This window comes from Alnus glutinosa, chromosome 9 (assembly GCF_958979055.1).
Source record: "Alnus glutinosa chromosome 9, dhAlnGlut1.1, whole genome shotgun sequence".
NCBI lineage: Eukaryota > Viridiplantae > Streptophyta > Magnoliopsida > Fagales > Betulaceae > Alnus > Alnus glutinosa.
Window position 1 is genome coordinate 3,782,831 of NC_084894.1, and position 19,005 is coordinate 3,801,835.

At 33.2% G+C, this 19,005-nt stretch overlaps 1 protein-coding gene across 2 annotated transcripts; it reads left to right on the forward strand.

The window, feature by feature from the left end:
• Positions 1-5,213: 5,213 nt before the first annotated feature.
• LOC133877484 (zinc finger CCCH domain-containing protein 22-like) lies at positions 5,214-9,036 on the forward strand. Of its 2 annotated transcripts, none has more exons than XM_062315802.1 (9): positions 5,214-6,353; positions 6,639-6,827; positions 6,915-7,094; positions 7,187-7,290; positions 7,372-7,638; positions 7,737-7,896; positions 8,102-8,295; positions 8,398-8,475; positions 8,573-9,036. In XM_062315802.1, exons 1-8 carry the CDS (start codon positions 5,479-5,481, stop codon positions 8,424-8,426), a joined length of 1,998 nt encoding a protein of 665 aa, XP_062171786.1. In that variant the 5' UTR covers positions 5,214-5,478; the 3' UTR covers positions 8,427-8,475; positions 8,573-9,036. The 2 variants fall into 2 exon arrangements, with proteins under 2 accessions (XP_062171786.1, XP_062171787.1); XM_062315803.1 differs by having other exon boundaries at positions 5,215-6,353; positions 6,642-6,827.
• Positions 9,037-19,005: the final 9,969 nt, after the last annotated feature.

Consider the following 19,005-nt stretch of genomic DNA (forward strand, 5'->3'; position numbering starts at 1 on the left):
TGTAGAGGGACAAAGGTTACATTTTGTTACTTGGAAGTTGTTCAAGAACTTAACTCATAATTGGATCATCAGATTGATTGTGTTCATTCCATGTGTGTTGTGGTCTTTTGTGCTCAACACAAGCTGCTTTGCTTCTTCCTCTCTTTCAATCCATTTTTATGGAAGTGATTTGATTCAAAATGATTTCATCTCCATCTCAATGCTTTTGCTGTCTGAGATTAATCAGTCTTTTTTTGAGATGAATTACAGTCGTTAAGGGTGTTTAGCCTTAATCCTAGTTGAGAGGGTTATGTTTTTAAGTTTATTTCATTCTGCCAATTGATATATGTAGACATGCATGATGCATCTAGCATTGTGTAGGTTGCCTAATTCTCTCACAATGACTTGAGTTCATTGGGTTCTACCTCTTCTGCATAACCTGCCCCACACTCTCTTTGTACGTATGAGAGCTGCTTCTAAACATTTCAGCAGACCTAATCTGACTTGTAACCTTACCTTTTCCTAGGCCTATTAACATCGTCCAAGGAGGATTTGAAGTTCGGATCTCTAAACAATTTATTAATTGCCAATCATATGAACTAGCCTATAACCCGCTCTATATAGGGTTTTTGTCTTAAATTCTCTATAAGAAATCTTTTTAAGTTGCCAAAATCAAATATTTAACACACAAAATTACATCGTAAAACACATTATAAATAGGAAAAAAACAGAAGTATTCTAGAAACAATTATACAATCAAATTATAAAAAAATAAAAACCAAGGAAAATTTGTTCTTAACTTATGAGTTAGGAAAATCAGGCTAATAACAGTTATACGTAAAGTTTTTGTTCCCGAACAAAAAGTTTCGGGGTAATTACATTTTCTCCCCATCAATTATCAGTCATTGTCAACATGCCTCCATGAATCGACACCTCGACCAAAAGAAAGTATCTAATTACCAACTTTACATACTTTGCACCCTTCCGTCAGTTTAATTCGTGAAAAGACTTAAATACTCTAACTCAAATTCAAAAATGACATAAATACCCTCAACTTTTTTAAATATATTAATTTTAATTTTTTTTATTAATTACTGTTGGTGGGCATTTTGGTCTTTAAATTAAAATTAATGCCCAAAAATGGCATATTCCGTCCAAGTTAACGGGATTTTCTGACGGAATGGGGCAAAGTATGTAAAGTTTGTAGTTGGATACTCTATTTTGGTCGAGGTGTCAGTTAATGGGGGCATGTTGACAATGACGATAGTTAATGGGAAAAAAATGTAATTACCCCAAAAGTCTCCTTCAATTACTTTTTTTTATATTTTTACATTTGTTATTTTATTTACAATTCCTTTCTATTTGAAATCCTCCGTGATTGTTTGGACTTTGGAGTTAAATATACACATATTGATGGGTGGGAGTTTGTTTTGTAGATGAAGGGGGAAGGAGAGAAGCCATTGGACCAGCTTTGCAGTATTTGTCGGGGCAAAAAGACAATTATAATTTTTTTTTTAAAAAAAAAAACATGAGAACAAGGTTTTGAAGTTCCCTAGGTGAGTGAATTTGATGTTTCCTCATGTGCTGCTGTCTGGACATGGTTGGTCACAAAATAAAACACAGGACAATTATTAAAGTAACAATCAACTGTGGATCTTAAACTTTATGTATTTTTTATTTCTGATTTTCTTTTTTCTTTTTCTTTTTCTTTTTTGTAAATATTTCTGATTTTCTTGATTCCTATATATATAGAGATAGAAAGTTAAATAAATTTTAATCTATTTCTATAGTCTGTAAATAACAATCAACTTTTTTATCGAATTTTTTTTTTTTTGGAACAAAGTTTTCTTTTAAATTGGGTTGGTATGAATTTTTTCAATTAAGCATATTAAAATTACTTAACTGATCATTCTTAGAACGACAGTCGATTTCTCATTATATATTTTTATTTCTTATTTATTTTATAAAAAATGGATGCTCATCTATATTGATATAATGAAATCTACTTAAAAAAATAAAAAAAATAAATACGTACCAACATAACTGTCATATGCAATTTTGTAATTATATATATATTTGTAGAATTTGACAGTTGTGTCGAACTTCGACCAAAATGGCCGTATCCTGTCAGTTAGCCAAAAGTCAGCTGGATTTAACCAGAACAGCCATATCCCTGCTGATCTCGGCCGTTCTGGCTGGATCCCAGCCATCTCGGCCGTTCTGGCAAGATCCCGACCATTTTGGCCAAATTCCGGTGATGATTGATTGCTTGAGCGTAAAGATTAACTGTTATATGCATATAATTGTGATATGCATTTTTTTAATTCTATATATATATATATATATGAAGCGAATGGCATTTCCTTTGTTTTCCCACAAGAAGCCTACATTCTATAATGCCTCAGCCCTACCATTTGTTGCTTCAAAAATTTGAAGAAGTGTATTTTTCAATGAAACACAACCTAAGATACTTTGTCTCAGTCTTTTTTTAAAAAAAAAAATAAAAAATGTTATCAAACAATTTTCTTTCTACCTTTTGTTTTTTATATTACATAAAAAAAAAAAAAAGACATTAACAAACAATTCAAAACACAAAATATTCAAAATTATTTTCACATTTATGTTACATCAAAACACTTTTTCAAACAAAACTATAAAACACTTTCTAAAAAGCATCGACAAACGAAACCAAACTTTTGATAGAATCAAAGTTATATAAATTTGTTTACAAAAATAAAAAAATCAATAACCCATCTCAGACTAAGCTGTCTTGAGTTCCAATCTTGTGCATTATATATGTCAATTCGAACTAGGATTTTCCCCAAACAGAATTGTTTCAAAATTTCTTCAAAAATTCCATGAAGTAATCAGACAGTGAGAGAAATTCTCAAACAATTTTCAAATAAGTATATTCTCTAATAACATTATTGTAGCCTGTAGGTGTTCATAGTTTATTTCTCAAAAGTTTATAATGTGTTTAACTTAAAAACATATTAAATTTATATTGACAGCTTCAGTTTGTGTCTTGTTCTAATGCACACAAACACAAGTTAAAAGTGTCACGTATTTTCAATTACTGATGTAACACCTCCGATTTTCAATTAAATTTTGTGGGGATTAGTTTTTATATGATAGTTGACGGGTTAATCACATGCTTGAAGGATACGTTGAGTAGATAATGGATGCAGTTAAGTTCGGGGGCAGAAACTAGAGTTTTGTTGGACAACTTATTGATGACATAAAATATGTGTTAAATGGCTATAGATTGTTAAGCAACAAGGGTTAAACAAAGTATGGATGGAAGAGGTGCAAAGCTTTATTAGCAACTGTGTATTATGTAAGAAGCAAGAGACTCTCCCTTGTTATTTACAATGAAAGTTTCATAATGATTTATGAGAATAGGCCAAACAAATGGGCCGACCCAATAGTTCATTCGCGCACACAAACAATCCCAAAAAGGAGCCGACAAAAACGAAGGGCTTTAAAGCAGTCCAGGGGATGAGCTGCTAAGAGAAACGCCTACTACAACGACAAGAGAATTCGGTAATTCCAACAAAAAATATAACACTGAATGACCAGACCGGGGTCGCCGTGGTGGAGGATTATTGCAATCAAATTGTAATGAAACTTGTATTATATCAATAGAAGTGTTTGAGAATACAACTGATCACTAAAATTAGAAGGGAATGGGATTTTGATTAATTTTAATTTTAATTTTAATTTTGAGATTAAACATCAACAAATATTTATCTTCCAATCACTCAATGGCTGCTTTCAACCCTCAGAAGTTCTGATCCTCAGTTTAAAAACATGGGTCCACATGAGAAGGACAGCCCTGATTAAATTAATTTCCCAAGAGGATTTTTTTTAATTAAAAAAGGAGGCTGAAATTACAATTTTCTCCCTACAAATAATGCCTTCCAGGGAAAAAGGCAATTGGAGACACTGGCCCAAATTTTTTTAAAAAAATTGGAAACCTTTTTAAAATCTTTTTAGGATCTAAAGAGGAATCTAACGGTGCAAGTGGGCGGGATCCGTATTGGAGTTCATGCACATGAGCAGCACCAAAACTTTTCTGGACGTGAATCTAAAAATAAATTACACCACAGTACGGGAAGAAGAGGTTTGTCAGAATGATAGCAAGTGAACGTGCATAATTTGAAAAACTGATGGAGCTTCTAACTACACGCGCAGCTACAGCGCGTGGTCATCAAACCTTGTCAGTAGTCTCCCTCTTTCTTGTCCTTTATTTTCAGGTGATTTTACAAATATTATTTTGAGGAAGCTGTTAATTTAATTTTAACTATTTTACACTTTTCAAATTTCCAAACACCTAAGCCTAATCCAAACATAACATCCAAATTAACCCCTTAATTTTATGGAAAATTACAGTATTACACAATTTGGGCACTTTTTAGGCATTGAAATGCTCGGAAAACGCCGCCTATTCGAAATAAATAACATTTTTTTGAACGTTTCAATATCTAGAAATGGTCAAAATTATGTAATTTGAAAATTTATAATTTTTATGAAATTACAGAAGATTCTAATCCTAACTTTACAGGCTTTTTAAAAAATATTACATGTACTTTCAAGTACTCGCTCCTTGCTTCCTAACATAGCAATGAAAACTATAATTAGATCTAAAATCCAGCTTTTTATAATTTTTTTTTTCCTCTTTGAAATTAAAGCCTTGAAATTAGATTGACCTCTTTCTCTTGCTTTCTCTTATATATATTTATATTCTTGGATCATTACTAAATGTGTAAGAGCCCCTCTTTATTTACTAAATGAGTAAGAGCCCCTCTTTATTTACTAAATGAGTAAGAGCCCCTCTTTATGAGAGTAGGGCAGCATACCATATTGAAACTCCACTCCACTGAGTATCCATTTTCTTTTGATTTTTTGGTCAGTGGTTTGAAAGTGTGCTTAAAATAATTACTTCCCTTTCAAGTAATCAAGGAGTTGTGAATCCAGTCTCCCCACTCAGCCTTGTTTTGTCCATTTCTGTAAAATATGACTGAAAATAAAAAAGTTAAAAAAAAAAAAAAAAAAAAAAAACTGTGTTTGAGAGAGAGAGAGAGAGAGAGAGAGAGAGATTACTCCCCCCAAGGCTGCAGCTACTGCCACCAAAAGTTGTGGTTCTAAGTTTAAGAGAGAAGAGCTGCAGCAGCAGCAGCAGCAACAAAGCACCTTTGAATTGATTCTCTCTCTCTCTCTCTCTCTCTCTCTCTCTCTTTATCGTTCTTTCTCTGCTTCTCCACCATGTTCAAACCCCTCATTCATTTCAATTTTCATGGGCATTTGCTTCTCACTTCCAAACACTCACCATCATTACTAGAATACTAAAAATATATTTATAATAATCCACCCATTATTGCTCTTTTTTAACACACTAGTGACACTAGTCTACAGTCCACACGAAAACATTCATTGTTCCTACTGTGCCTTCCAGCTCCTTTAAAAAGTAGTGTGTTGAGTGAGTGTTTTTCTACTTCCATGGATTCCTATGAAGCTACTAAGGCGGTTTTCTCAAGGATCCAAACCTTGGACCCAGAAAACGCCTCCAAAATCATGGGCTACCTTCTCTTGCAAGACCATGGTGAGAAGGAGATGATACGCTTGGCCTTTGGACCAGACACCAGTCTGCACAATCTCATCCTCAAAGCCAAAACCCACTTGGGGATTCCTTCAAACGCTTCCCCTTCCTCCTTTTCAAGGTCCACCTCCTTTTCAAGAACCACTGCAGCCATTAATGGCTTTGACGTCGCAAACGTTAACCCATCGTCCCCTTCCTCCTGCAACCCTTGGCCTTGCACTGGGTTTTCCGCTCCGGCTCCTTCTTACGCCAGTGTTGTCAAGGAGAGTAGTAATATTGGTTCCGGCTCATTTTCATCTTCTATGGCATTGCCATATAGTTCTTCTAGTCATGACCTCATTGATGACTACCAGCTTCAAGACCATCTTGCTTTCCTCAACGATTCGAAGATCGATGATTTGTTCGATCCGCCGCGGCTAGAGTTAGCCGTCAGCCCGAGTGCTTATCCTGAATCCCCATTGCATAAACGAAGCTACTTGGCTGAAGATGCAAGCTCTGGGCTTGGATGGAAGCCGTGCTTGTATTTCGCGAGAGGGTTTTGTAAAAATGGCAGCAGCTGCCGGTTTCTTCACAGCGATTCCGTGGACACTACTACTGCTAATATTGTCGGTTCGCCGAGTAAACTGAATGAGTTTGAACAGTGCCAAGAGTTACTCCGATCAAAGGCTGCCCACCAGCAAAAACTTGCCGGGGGGTCACAGTTCATGGCCGGAGCTTCGTTCCCGTACAACAAGTGCTTGAATATTTTAATGCAACAACAGAATGAAACCCGGAGGTATGTACTATACGGTATTGCCGTTTAGTTCAAGTTTGTTGATTTTCGATGAGCATTGCTCAGGGAGTTTGATCATGAAGTTCATACGCTCTGTCATATCAGTTGCTCTCGTTTTGAATGGATTTTAATGCTTGTTGTGTTCTGGTTTTTGGATTGGCTGGGATTCTGGGTTGTGTGTGTCATGGAATTTGTTTTAAATTTCACATATTGTATTATTATACATGCAAACCGTCGATTCTGAATGAGTCTTGCATATGGGTTTTTGGTGGCGTTGTGATGATGCAGCAGATCGGTAGCAGCAGCAGCATTGATGATGGGGGATGAGCTTCACAAGTTTGGGCGGTGCCGGCCTGAAAGGAATGATTTTTCGCCCATGGGATTGGGAGGAATGGTGAATCCAGGTTCGAGACAGATTTACTTGACTTTCCCAGCTGATAGTACTTTCAGAGAAGAAGATGTTTCCAATTACTTTAGGTACGTAATTCATTTGTTCGGATTTCGAATGGACAAATTGTAGTTATAAACATGGTTTCTTTTTGTGATCATGTGTGGTTTTTGAAGCATTTATGGACCAGTGCAAGATGTGAGGATTCCATACCAGCAGAAGCGAATGTTTGGATTTGTTACATTTGTCTATCCGGAGACGGTGAAGATCATTTTGGCCAAAGGGAACCCTCATTTTGTTTGTGATTCGCGTGTGCTTGTTAAGCCTTATAAGGAGAAGGGAAAGATACCGGACAAGTATAATGATCATACTCTCTATATTTGTTTCTTTTTATGTGCTGCTTTGCTTCTTACATTAGATGTTTTTGTTCTTACTTGTCCAATTTTAGGAAGCAACAACAACAGCAGCAGCAACAGTTGGAGAGGGGAGAGTTTTCACTGTGTTCAAGTCCATCTGGGCTTGATTCTAGAGAGCCTTTTGACCTCCAGTTTGGTAAGCAAATAACCAAGCAAGCAGGTTCCTTTTATATGTTCTCTGTTACTCTTTTTTGAAGGTGTGCTGGTCTTGACACAGGAGCAAGAATGTTTTATGATACTCAAGAGATGTTGTTGAGAAGGAAACTAGAGGAACAGGCTGATTTGCAGCAAGCCATTGAACTACAAGGGAGAAGGCTTATGAATCTGCAACTTCTGGACTTCAAGAATCATCCATATCATCCTCAGCAATACCATCACAGTTTACCTGTTGGGTCCCCCATTCCCTCGCCAACCCTAACTCGCGCTCCGGACAACCAGAACCTCTTTCCTCTGTCGGATGGCATTGATCAACAAGTCCCAACAGGTGAACTCGTCAATTTTTTTTGTTACAATTGAAATGCTATTGATTCTATGCATAAATAATGAAAATTTATTGTGTCTTATTTGCATTTGTTGCTGCAGAGAGAAATGGTGACCCAGTTGCAGCCGTTTCTCAAACTTGTGCTCTAGATTCTGATCAGCAACTGCAGCAGGAAGTGAGTCCGGCTTTCAGTAATGGCCATGTTGATAGCAGGGACAAGGAGGAGAAATCATATCCTGAAGAAAATGACCTCCCTGAAAGGTATGGAAGTTAATTTTCATATGTAAAGAATTCTTACCCACAAAAGCTAAGAACCATAATTTCTCTGAGAGTATATTCAGTTCCTGCTGTATCCTGCTTTAGGTCATCTGGTTTTCTCTCTTTTTATAATGTTGAATTTATTGGACTAGTCATGACTCTCTTCATATCATTATTTCTATTTTGTTTCCTTTTGTGTTTTGAGCAGCTTAGAGCCTATCCTCCCTGATAGTCTCTTTGCTCGTCCTAAAAAGCCAGCTGATGAGCACCTCACCACTGCTTCCGCGCCAGCCGATGAAAACACCTCAACTGCTTCATCTTCTTCTAACAGTAACCAAATACTGCCTTCCACTTCCCCCATCGCCATGGCTTCACTTAAAAATATTTTCTCCAAATGCCCAGGTACGCCACACACCACATTTTTACTTTTGTGATCCTAAATATGAATGAATTATTAAGATCATTAAGTTTTTATTTTTTGTTTTTATTATTGTTTTTTTCCAGGTTTTCTTTTGGGCATGGAATGTAGTTGACAGAGCGTGAGCATGGCTAGCAACAGCAAGGGGTTTTTTGAGATGCACGGTAAGAGATTATCATATGATTCAATAAGAATAATTTACTAAAAATCTTAGTCTAATGGGTGTTTAATGCTCTTTGGGTGTTGTTTTGTCTTACGCAGAAAGGTTTGAGAAGCATAAACTAAAGAAGGAAAATCCTCTAGCTGTACAGCCAAATCATACCTATATCAAAGAAAACTTGTAGACAAGATCGGATCACCATCATCATCATCATCATCAATACAAGTCATACTACTTACAATAAATACATAATGCATACGTAAAAGGACAGATGAACTGGTTTATGGGGGTGGGGCCTTTCTCTTTCCTTACTGTGTACACTCTCTCTGCGTGTGTGTGCTGGACCACAGCATTAGTACAAGAAAGGCTAGTTCTGTAACTTGCTAGTATTAGTACATATTCTTATTTACCCTTTATGTGTTTTCTTTCTTTTACCACCCTATCTTGTGAGTTACAAAAAGACAACCTATAGAGGAAGTCTGTCTGTATTATGCAGAAGTGACCTGTATGTTGTACAGTAGACCCAAGAAAGTTTTAAGAAACTGTAGCAGAAGCTTAACAACTATACTGATTTGGGGCCTCAAAAGGGAAAAGGAGTCGCATGGCTGTAGTGGAGAGTAAAAGCTGTTGTGTCCGTGTCACTTTTTTCACTTGTTACTGTCCTTGTTACCACAGCATCTGTCATCCATTGGATTATGAAATAGTCACAGCAGTATAAATAAGAAAAAAAATAAAGAAAAAAGGGGTGGGGGGGGGGGGGGGGGGGGGGGGGTAAAGAAAAGGTTGTTCTTTCGTGTGATTAAAGGCCACTTTAGGGGACTTTTTTGTCTCATTTTTTGGTTTCTTTTAGGTGGACATGAAGGGGCAAGGGCCACACTATCACATGGGTTCTGACACACTCTATGAATGGTATTTGGGTACCACTCACTCCTTTCACTTTCAGTCATTAGCCTTATTCAAACAATAAAAGTATGTTGGTTTTCTATTTTTTTGATTTATGGGTCTGGTGCCTGTCTCTTGGGGTGGTATAAAGACTTTTCCTCTGTTTTCGCTTCCTGCCTTCCAACTGTGTTTAGAGTTTCCCCCGCACCAGTGACCACATAGCATGGAGTTCAAGCAGGTAAACTGCAACACCCGGTCTCATATTGAAAAGAGATAGTGTGAGTGGTTTATAAATATATTTATGGATATTAAGTCTTATATTGCCTAGTTATTAGGTAAAATTGGACTTTATAGAAAAGTTTCAAATTGACTAGTCCTTTTGAAGTAATAGTGCAAATGTGACTAACGCTTTTTCTTGAGTCGTTACATAAATAGTTAAAGGAGTGTATATTTGTTATTCTCTAGGGAAGCCATTCTTGCTAGTTTTGGAGATCAATTTGTGACCAATTTTGGGCAGAAAATCTGAGTTCAGCATACAGATTATACTGGTGGAACAGTTTCCCTTATCATTGAGGAATTGCTCACTTCAATGGTGGGAGCTTTATTACCATATATAGGATTAGATTCGTTTAGTTGCTGATGCTTTTCCCATGAAGTCGACTGGTAGCAGGCCCACCAAGAAATATTTATGTTAGATTACTAGATATTAATAGGTTTATGAAATACGATACAAACTTTAGGTCGAACTCGTCTTTCCGAATCCAACATTCACGACAGTTTGCTCTATTTTATAAGTCGCTTTCTCCGTAACTAGAAATCGTGATGTGGTACGTGGTTCTAATATTAAATGAGACAAACTTAAGGTAGAATTTATCCTTGAAAACCGGATTACAAGGAGAGCGTGTTCAAGAGTTTATATACACATGATTAAAATTGCATTAAATCAAGTAAGACGTTTTAGATCTTATCAAAATAACACTAATTTGACTCTCTAATGAGGTTAAGATGTCAGAATCCACCCCCATTTTATGTAGTATAGTTGGCCACCTCATTGCAATTAGTAGAGCCTCAACTTTTTCCCTAGATTTGGTTTGTTTAAGTATTAAATTACCTAAGTTATATTATTATGTCAAGTGTCATGTCCAAATCAACCTCATAGAGGTTAAGAATCTTTCATTATATATATATCTTTGTTTGTATAGTTGTCATGACATCAGATTGTCATTATAGTAAATAAATGTCTTTCATCTGAAACCTTCGTATCTTTAGAATTTAGATATCATTTATTAGGGGTGGAATCATACCTATTTGTTTTATTTATTTATTTATTTATTTTTTATTTTTAAGTTTGAATTTTTCACTCAAAACAAATATATTAGCAAAGAACTCGAAATAATACCAAATACTGCTCGACCCATAATCCAAGTGTCATTAATGTGAAAAATGAAAATTTGATGCCCTAATCCAAATGAGATATGATCTTTTGCCACTTGGGATGATAATTTATCATATCTCAATCCAAATACTCTCTACCTATTTTATCTTGGACTTTTAATCTTGAGAAATGCTAGAGCTCCTTCTTCTAGTATTCTTCTGGGTTATTCTATGCTAATATGACACCCTGTTTTTAATAAAGAAAAATTACAACTTGATTTCTCTCTCTTGTTTTTATTAAAAAATACAAGGCGTCATGTCAGCATAGAATGACATTAGAAATAACTCTAGCATACCTCATTAATCTTTATAGCAAATGAAATCAAACTCCGACTCCAAAACTATCTCCTAATCCAAATCTTACTGCAACTAAACTACTATTGCTCATAAGAGCTTATTTAATGTTATAATAAACTCTTCTAAACAACCAACTGAGCTACTACTCGTTAGAGCTGCTTATTTACTCCTACAACGACTCTTCTAGTCCTTTGGTTTTTAACAAGCATTCCATATCAAATTGGCACCCATAATCGACATGAGATGTGTTTGGTGTCATTCACTTACACATCTCTTTTGCAAATTCACTATTGAATCTATAAAACTCACATGTGGTCTCATAAATTTATTAGAAGATTTGCACATCTCTTGTACAAAGATGGACAAGAGTCTTTGTACAAGAGATGTAAAAGAGAATAAAACTAAACAATTATCAACCGGGATATATATGTCCCCTTTTTTCTTTCTTTTTTTTCTACTAAAAACCTAGCATGATGATTGTTGCACTAAAATGTATTGCCGACCATTATCATATTTTGATTTGAAGATTATTTATTTATTTCTCCCTCACAAGGAAAAGGTAGAAGAGAGGTTCCTAAAGTTAGATAAAAGATACAGTTGGTGAAGAATAATGGCTAGGATTCTTAATTAAGCCATGATTTCTATTCTTTATGCTAAAGCTCTTTCAACTATCATGACAAATACATTATTAGGACAAAATGATCATTATGAGAAAAAGGTACGACAAAAGGGAATAATGTAAACCAAACTCTACCCTAATCATAGGAAGGACGAAGGAGGCATATTTATAAAGAAGTGGAGCCTTTTGCAAATTTGGCTGAGTAAGCACAAAGGTATAGCACTCACATAAACATTAATACCACAAAATAAATAAATAAATAATTGAAAAAAAATGTTTTCTATAGGGTACGTTTACTTATTTTGAGAAATTCAAACATATGTAGACCCTTACTTCTACAAAAAATTATTATTATTATTATTATTATTATTATTTTAAAAAAATAATCATGTGGCCACCCCTCCTCCACTTAGGGTAGGTGCACCGTCACACAAGTCTTTTCTTTTTAATTTTTTAAACAATAAGTTAGCTATATAACCAATATCTTTAATAAGATATAATATTTTGCTACCTCAAGACACAACTTTTTACCGCATTGCCCATGTGGCAAGATGGTCCCCTAACTACCTTTAGGGTTTTTTTTTTTTTTAAAAAAAAATAGTAAAAGTAAAAGTTGCCACGTGGGCAAAGATAGTCAAAAATTGTGTCTTGGAGTGGCAATGTATTATATCTCATCTTTAATAAGCCTGCATTAAAAAGTTTGAGGAATGATGACACGTTCCCATATCAATAGGATAAGGATCCTCTATTCTCAAAGTTAATACTAAAACGAAGATTCATGTTATCCTTAATTCCTCTCAAAATTAATTGTACACGTAATACATAAATTCAGACAGCTTAAGAGAAGAGGTTGTGGGGGTTGCAGACTCACTTGACCCAGACCCTAAGATGCAAGCAAGACTTATCTGTTCTATATAGGTCAATCCCACAACTCTCATCTCTTTAAAGAATTTAAACGTCATTCTCATGTCCTCCTTTTATACATATGTCATACCGATCTAATTATTGATTTTTTTTTTTTTTCTAATAATAATAAAAAAAGTTGTATAAAAAAAATTTAAAAAATAATAATAATAACATTTCTCCTCTCTAAATTTCTGAATTATTCGTACAAACCATAGCAATCATGCCTTTTAATTAGCAAAATAAGGAGGTTGTCAACGGGATTGGAGGGAGCTCTTGGCCCAAAGATTGAGAGAAATTGTGATGCCCACCTCCCTCCGAGGGGTGTGTGCACTCATCAAATCTACACCCTCTAAGTTGCAACTTCTCATCAATCAAACCATCCAATGATGGATAGTTTAAACACGTGTGAGAGTTCAAACACATCGGGGCAGAACTTGGTCAATGGTCAACAAAACTGTTGGGAGAACGTGCACAATTTGAAGCAAGAAAGAGGTTAATTAAGGTGATTTATCACACGCTCTGTTTCCCAATCTAGAATATTTATTCTGATTCTGAATAAAATATACTTTTCAATTTTTTTAATTTTTTTTTTATATAAAATATACTTTTTAAAAAATATATATATTAAAAAATTATCTCTCCCCCCGAGGGTAGCTCGATTAAATTGACTAACAAACCTGTAAACGGATCCTGATTACCCAGTTTTAACTGGATTTGATTTAGTGTTACTTTGATTCGATTCCGTTTAAATTTGTGATTTTAAAAATGTAATTTTTAAATGTACAATTTGAATATGTAATTTTTAAAAATTCAGTTAAGCGTTTAACAAAATTATAGCTTACTATTTTAAATTGTACGTTTTCAAAAAGTACTCACTTGTTTGCGATTTGAAAAGACAGACTTTCTGTTTCTACCTTTCCAAATTGTAGTTTTTTAAAAACACAATTTCAAAATGATTAATTTTCTGCAATTTGGTTTAAAATCGTAATTTTTATCTACGAAATCGCAATGTCAAACACACCATTAGTAGTTTCAAAATATGCAATGTGAAAAAAAAATAAAAAAATAAAAAAAAATAAAAATAAAGATTTTACAATGCAACTTTTGTGGACTAGCTCTTTTATATATATATCCGAGTGCTACTAGACCTGGTTACATCAACTTTTGTGGGATATTTGTGGAGTATTTACGTGGAATATAACATTACTTTTTAGTAAAACTACGGCTCAATATTTAAAATTGTAATTCAACCTTTAAAATCATGTGAATAAAATTTAATATATATATATATATATATATATATATATATATATATAGAGAGAGAGAGAGAGAGAGAGAGAGAGAGAGAGAGTTTCAAAACATATAAATGTTGATTGAATAATTGAATATTCATCTTTTTACTAAATAAGACCTATTAAACTCATAATAATTCATTACACTTTTTATGAATGCCAACTAAATACCATATTCAATCATCATCAATAAGGCACATGTTTGCCCTGGAGATAGTTTTCTTAAGTTGATTATATGTTTTTTTTTTTTTTTTTTACATAAAATTTGATATGTATTCAACCCAATATGAAAATAACCTAACGAGAAACCTCTAAGAGCAAACAAGAGATTAAATCTCTAAAAAACAATATCACGGATATGCATAAGAATTTTCTCAATTCACAGTCTATCCATATTTTGTTTTACGACTGCCTTAACAAAATTATGAGCCGCATAATTTATCACTCTTCATATACGCTTAATTTGTCAACTCCGTTGACTATAAAGGACAATTTGTATTTTTACCATCAATTATTCGTATCTGTAGCAGTATAAACTGTTTGCCTTTACAGTATAACCACATGCCCCAGTTGATTATATATTATTATAGACACTTGTCAAGTAATTAATAATTAACAATAATTAAAAGTTTAATAATAATAAAACGTGTTTTTTTTTTTAATTTTTTTTAATTTTTTTGGCGTACATGACATAGAATTTCAAAATCAAATAGTGAAAATGATTTTGTTTTGCATTGGATTCCAAAAACGGCATAATCGAGCGGGTCGTTATCGAGTTGGGGGCTTTGACTTTTCTTTTGAATGAAAACAAAGGAACATGTTTATTTCATTAAAAAAAAATTATTATTATTTTTAAATAAATTAGCATGACAATTTACGTAACGTTGTCTCGTTAGTCACAATTAAATTAAATATTTTAAAAGCGGGTATAGTAAGTATAGCTTAGACTTATAAACTGAGCTGACAATTTACGTGGCACTGTTATGTTAACCATAGTCAAATTTAATTATGTGGTTGCTGGCATAGTAAGTGTCACATAATTTGTAATAATCTTATAACAAAAGTTGAGTAATGATATTCTTCACTTGTACTTATCACGTTCATTTTATACCGACTAATGTGATGTGATGTGTTTTAAGCCGTAAAAATTCACGTAAAACATATCACATTAACTAATAAGGGTAAAGATTTGACCATGATCATAAAAGTTGCAGTATTTTTACAACGGAGAATGATCCTCTTAATTTCATTTCAAAATGAAATGAACCGATTCTTTATTCGAGAGAGGTATCGGTTTCTTATTTTACATGTCTTAAAATAAGGAGTTGGCTCTTCGAGATCTTATCCCTCTTACATGAGAATTTACATGCGAACAAATATTAACCGTTCGCATTCATCGTCTACTACTGCTCGCTATCGGCTATTAGCACGTGCAGATGTTTTGTAACGTAGGACACACGTTTGACAGAGTGGATTGTGTTGTGGGAATGCTAGTAAATAGGGGTGGGCGTCGGTTCGGTAGGCGGTTAAGTCGGTTAATTCGATCGGTTAACCGACTTTTGTCGAAATGTAGTCGGTGAATTTATTTCGGTTAAGTCGGTTAAGCGGTCGGTTTAGTCGGTAAAGCGGTTAATAGACAGTTGGTTAAGTCGGTTAAGCAGTCGGTTTAGTCGGTAAAGCGGTTAATAGGCAGTCGGTTAAGTCGGTAAGGCGGTTAATAGGCAGTCGGTTAAGTCGGTTAAATCGGTTAACATTCGGTTAAAATGGGTAATAAAACGACGTTGTTTTGATTTTTTAAAGGGAAAAAAAAAATGATCATACGTTTCGTTCTTACTAAAACGACGTCGTTTCGTTTTATTTCGGTTCGGTTAATCGGTTGGAATAGAATTCGGTTCGGTTAGGTTACCGCTTAAAAGACGGTTCAGTTCGGTTCGGTTGCCACTTAAAAGACGGTTCGGTTCGGTTTGGCTGCCGATTCGACTTTCATAATAAAATTTTATACCGACTACCGAACCGAAATTAGTCGGTTAAAGTCAGTAGGCAGTCGGTTTGGTTCGATAAGCGGTCGGTAGGCAGTAGGCAGTAGGCAGATAATTTGCCCACCCCTACTAGTAAATAAAAGGCCTCTATTCCCTAATATTATATATTTATGATCACCGTCAATCCTGGCGAAGCCACAATTCCGATGAGCATTTACTGTAAATCCTGACCCATCAACCCAAAACTCAACTTGACCACTGACAAATGACAAGAACATCTCACAATTTAAGGATTCGTTTCGATAAAAAAAAAATTATTTTTTAAAATAATATTTGAATCCTATAAAAAATTAGATAAAATTAGAGTAAAATTTGATGTTTAAAAAATAATATTTGAAATTTTTTTTCTTACCCAAACATGATCTAACCATTGAAAGAATTTGAGGAGGCATCTCAAAAATGACACAAGCATTAAAATTAGAAATTATTGTAATTTTATACTGATTCGGAGTGATACGTGTCTTTTATACATGCGAAGACTACGCATTTTTCAATAACACGAGCTTTTTTAAATATCTTTTTTTTAAAAAAAATAATAATATTAATAAAAAAAAATGTATTTTTCACGTGTTAAAAAAACTCATGTTATTCATAAATGATGGTTTGTAGAAATTTTTTATCCAATAAAAAATACTAAATTCAGTGAGTCAAATTGATCCGGTGTGGGATTTTTTTTTTTTTTTTTTTTTTGAATTAGGCCTAGGTGTTGTAAAAATAACTAAAGTACCTATATTGTAATTTTTTACGAGTCCATATTTAATTATACTTTATCTTTTTCAAATAAAACTTTAAATTAAATTTAGACTCTTAAAAAAACTAGAACATAAGTACTGTAGTATTTTTTTTTACCGCACCTAAACCTACTCTTTTTTTTTTTTCCTAAGCAAGAACAATGGAACAAAGAAAGATGAATGAGTATATCAAAGAAAAAAAATAAAATAAATAGAAGAACTATCCCAACTAATCAACTAACCTTTGGATCGGTCATTTTTTTTTTTAAAAAAAAGAAAAAAGAAAAACTAGTTATAATTATCCCGTCAATAGAATAATTATAAAAGAAAAATTTAGATTATTGGAGTATATATTAAATCTAACTGTCTTCCTACCTGTGAACATTCTAAATTTTCCAATAATCCATTTAGAACAAGATAAAATAGAAATACACTATTTTAAGAAAATTCTAATGACATAATGTGATTGAAAAGGTGGTAGGAAAATGACACTCTAATTCATAGAGAATAGAGACAGCATTAGTCAAATTGACAACTTGCACATATTAATTACACCATGATTTAATTTTAATTTTAATTTTTTTTTTTTGGCTGTTTGTTGTTCTGAATCAACTCAAGTCCCTTTCAACCTCAGAATTCTGATTGTCCAAAGTATTTTCTACATGTACGAATCCTATATACATCAACAAATAATGTTTTAATTAAATTTCACTAACAATTAAATATAAATAAATGTCTAGAAAATTAACAAGACAGATTTACATTGGATGAAGTTTTCAATCAAATTGATTGTTGGAAACATTTGTCCTTTAGATCACTAGATTTTGTATGTATTTTTTAAAAGATGTTTGTGAGCATGGACGGACTTAGGGGGGGCCGGTATTAGCCATGTCCTCCTCAATTTTAAAAAATAAAAAAATTATAAGGTAAAAAATAAAAATTTAACCTACTAACTCCTACTAATACATTTTTTTGGCTTCTGGCCATAAGAGCTTATGGCCCCGTCTCTGTAATTGTAAGAATAACATGATGTCAGTTTATTTTAAAAATATGAGTGAAAAGCTCTATTTGGTAATGCGTTTTAGGTGATGTTTTTTGTTTTTTATTTGAAATAAGTATTCTTATGTAACATAAATGTGAAAAGTATTTTTGTGATTTTAAAAATGTTTTGTGTTAAGAGTTTTTTGTTATGCTTTTGTTTTGAGAAGAAGAAAAATAAAAATAAAAAAGATAAAACACAAATTTTAACAAATGGAAATATTCTAAAGACAAATGTCAATTTAATAGATTGGATTGAAAATTTTCTCCAACCTGATTTAAAAGAAAACTTTATCCTTGCAAATCTATATTATTTTGAATAATCTATCATTAGAGCACGTGATTTTTGCATATATTTTTAAAATATGTGTGAGAATGACGTGTTCTAAGAACATACTCATTAAGACTAATGTTATATGCATGATTCCTATCTCTATTTTATCTCTCTAGATATGAAATGACTTTTAAAATTACCATTAAATTTGGGATGAATCACTACTGAATTTTGATCAAATAGTGATTTTAAAAGCCATGTTACATTTGGAGGAATAAAATGGAAATAAGAATCTTGTATATAGTATTACTCTTATATTAAAAACTAAAATTTAAAAAGAGAGCAAAATTAAAAATTAAAAATTTTTAACAGCCAAGATTACTCTAAAGACAAATGGCAATTAATAAATTAAGTCAACTTTTTTGACTAACCTAATTCAAAAGGTTGCAAATCTATATGAGAAATGTTAGGGGTGATTGGTAAATAGTTTTGTTTTGGGTTTTTGTTTGACTAGTAATAAGAATTGATTGATGACATATAAGGTGAAATAAATTTTTTTTTTTTAATGGGAGAAAAAATGAAGAAAATTGCTTGATACTAGTTTTTGGAAAGAGATTAATTTTTTTTTTTTTTTTTAGAAAAGTGAAAAAACAAAAGGAAAATGGTTGACAAACATGACCTACAAATTCCAAAAATTATTTCTCGAATTTGCTTATTAAATGATGCGTCACAATTTTATGTAGTTTATTATCACATCATTTGAAAAGTGAATTTTGGAAAAAAAAAAAATTTGAAAAGCATAGCATTTTTCAATCTATATTATTTCGAAAAACCTTATCCAGCTTAGAGTGACACTCATCAAATAGAAGAGAGGGAAAAAAAAGAAAAAGAAAAAAAGAAAATCTGTGGTGGGGCCCGGGATGAACTAGGGTTTCATGTTCTGGGGGAAAAAAAGAAAAGAAAAGAAAAGAAAAGAAAAACCATTGTTGTATATATATGTATATATATATTGATATAGTAAT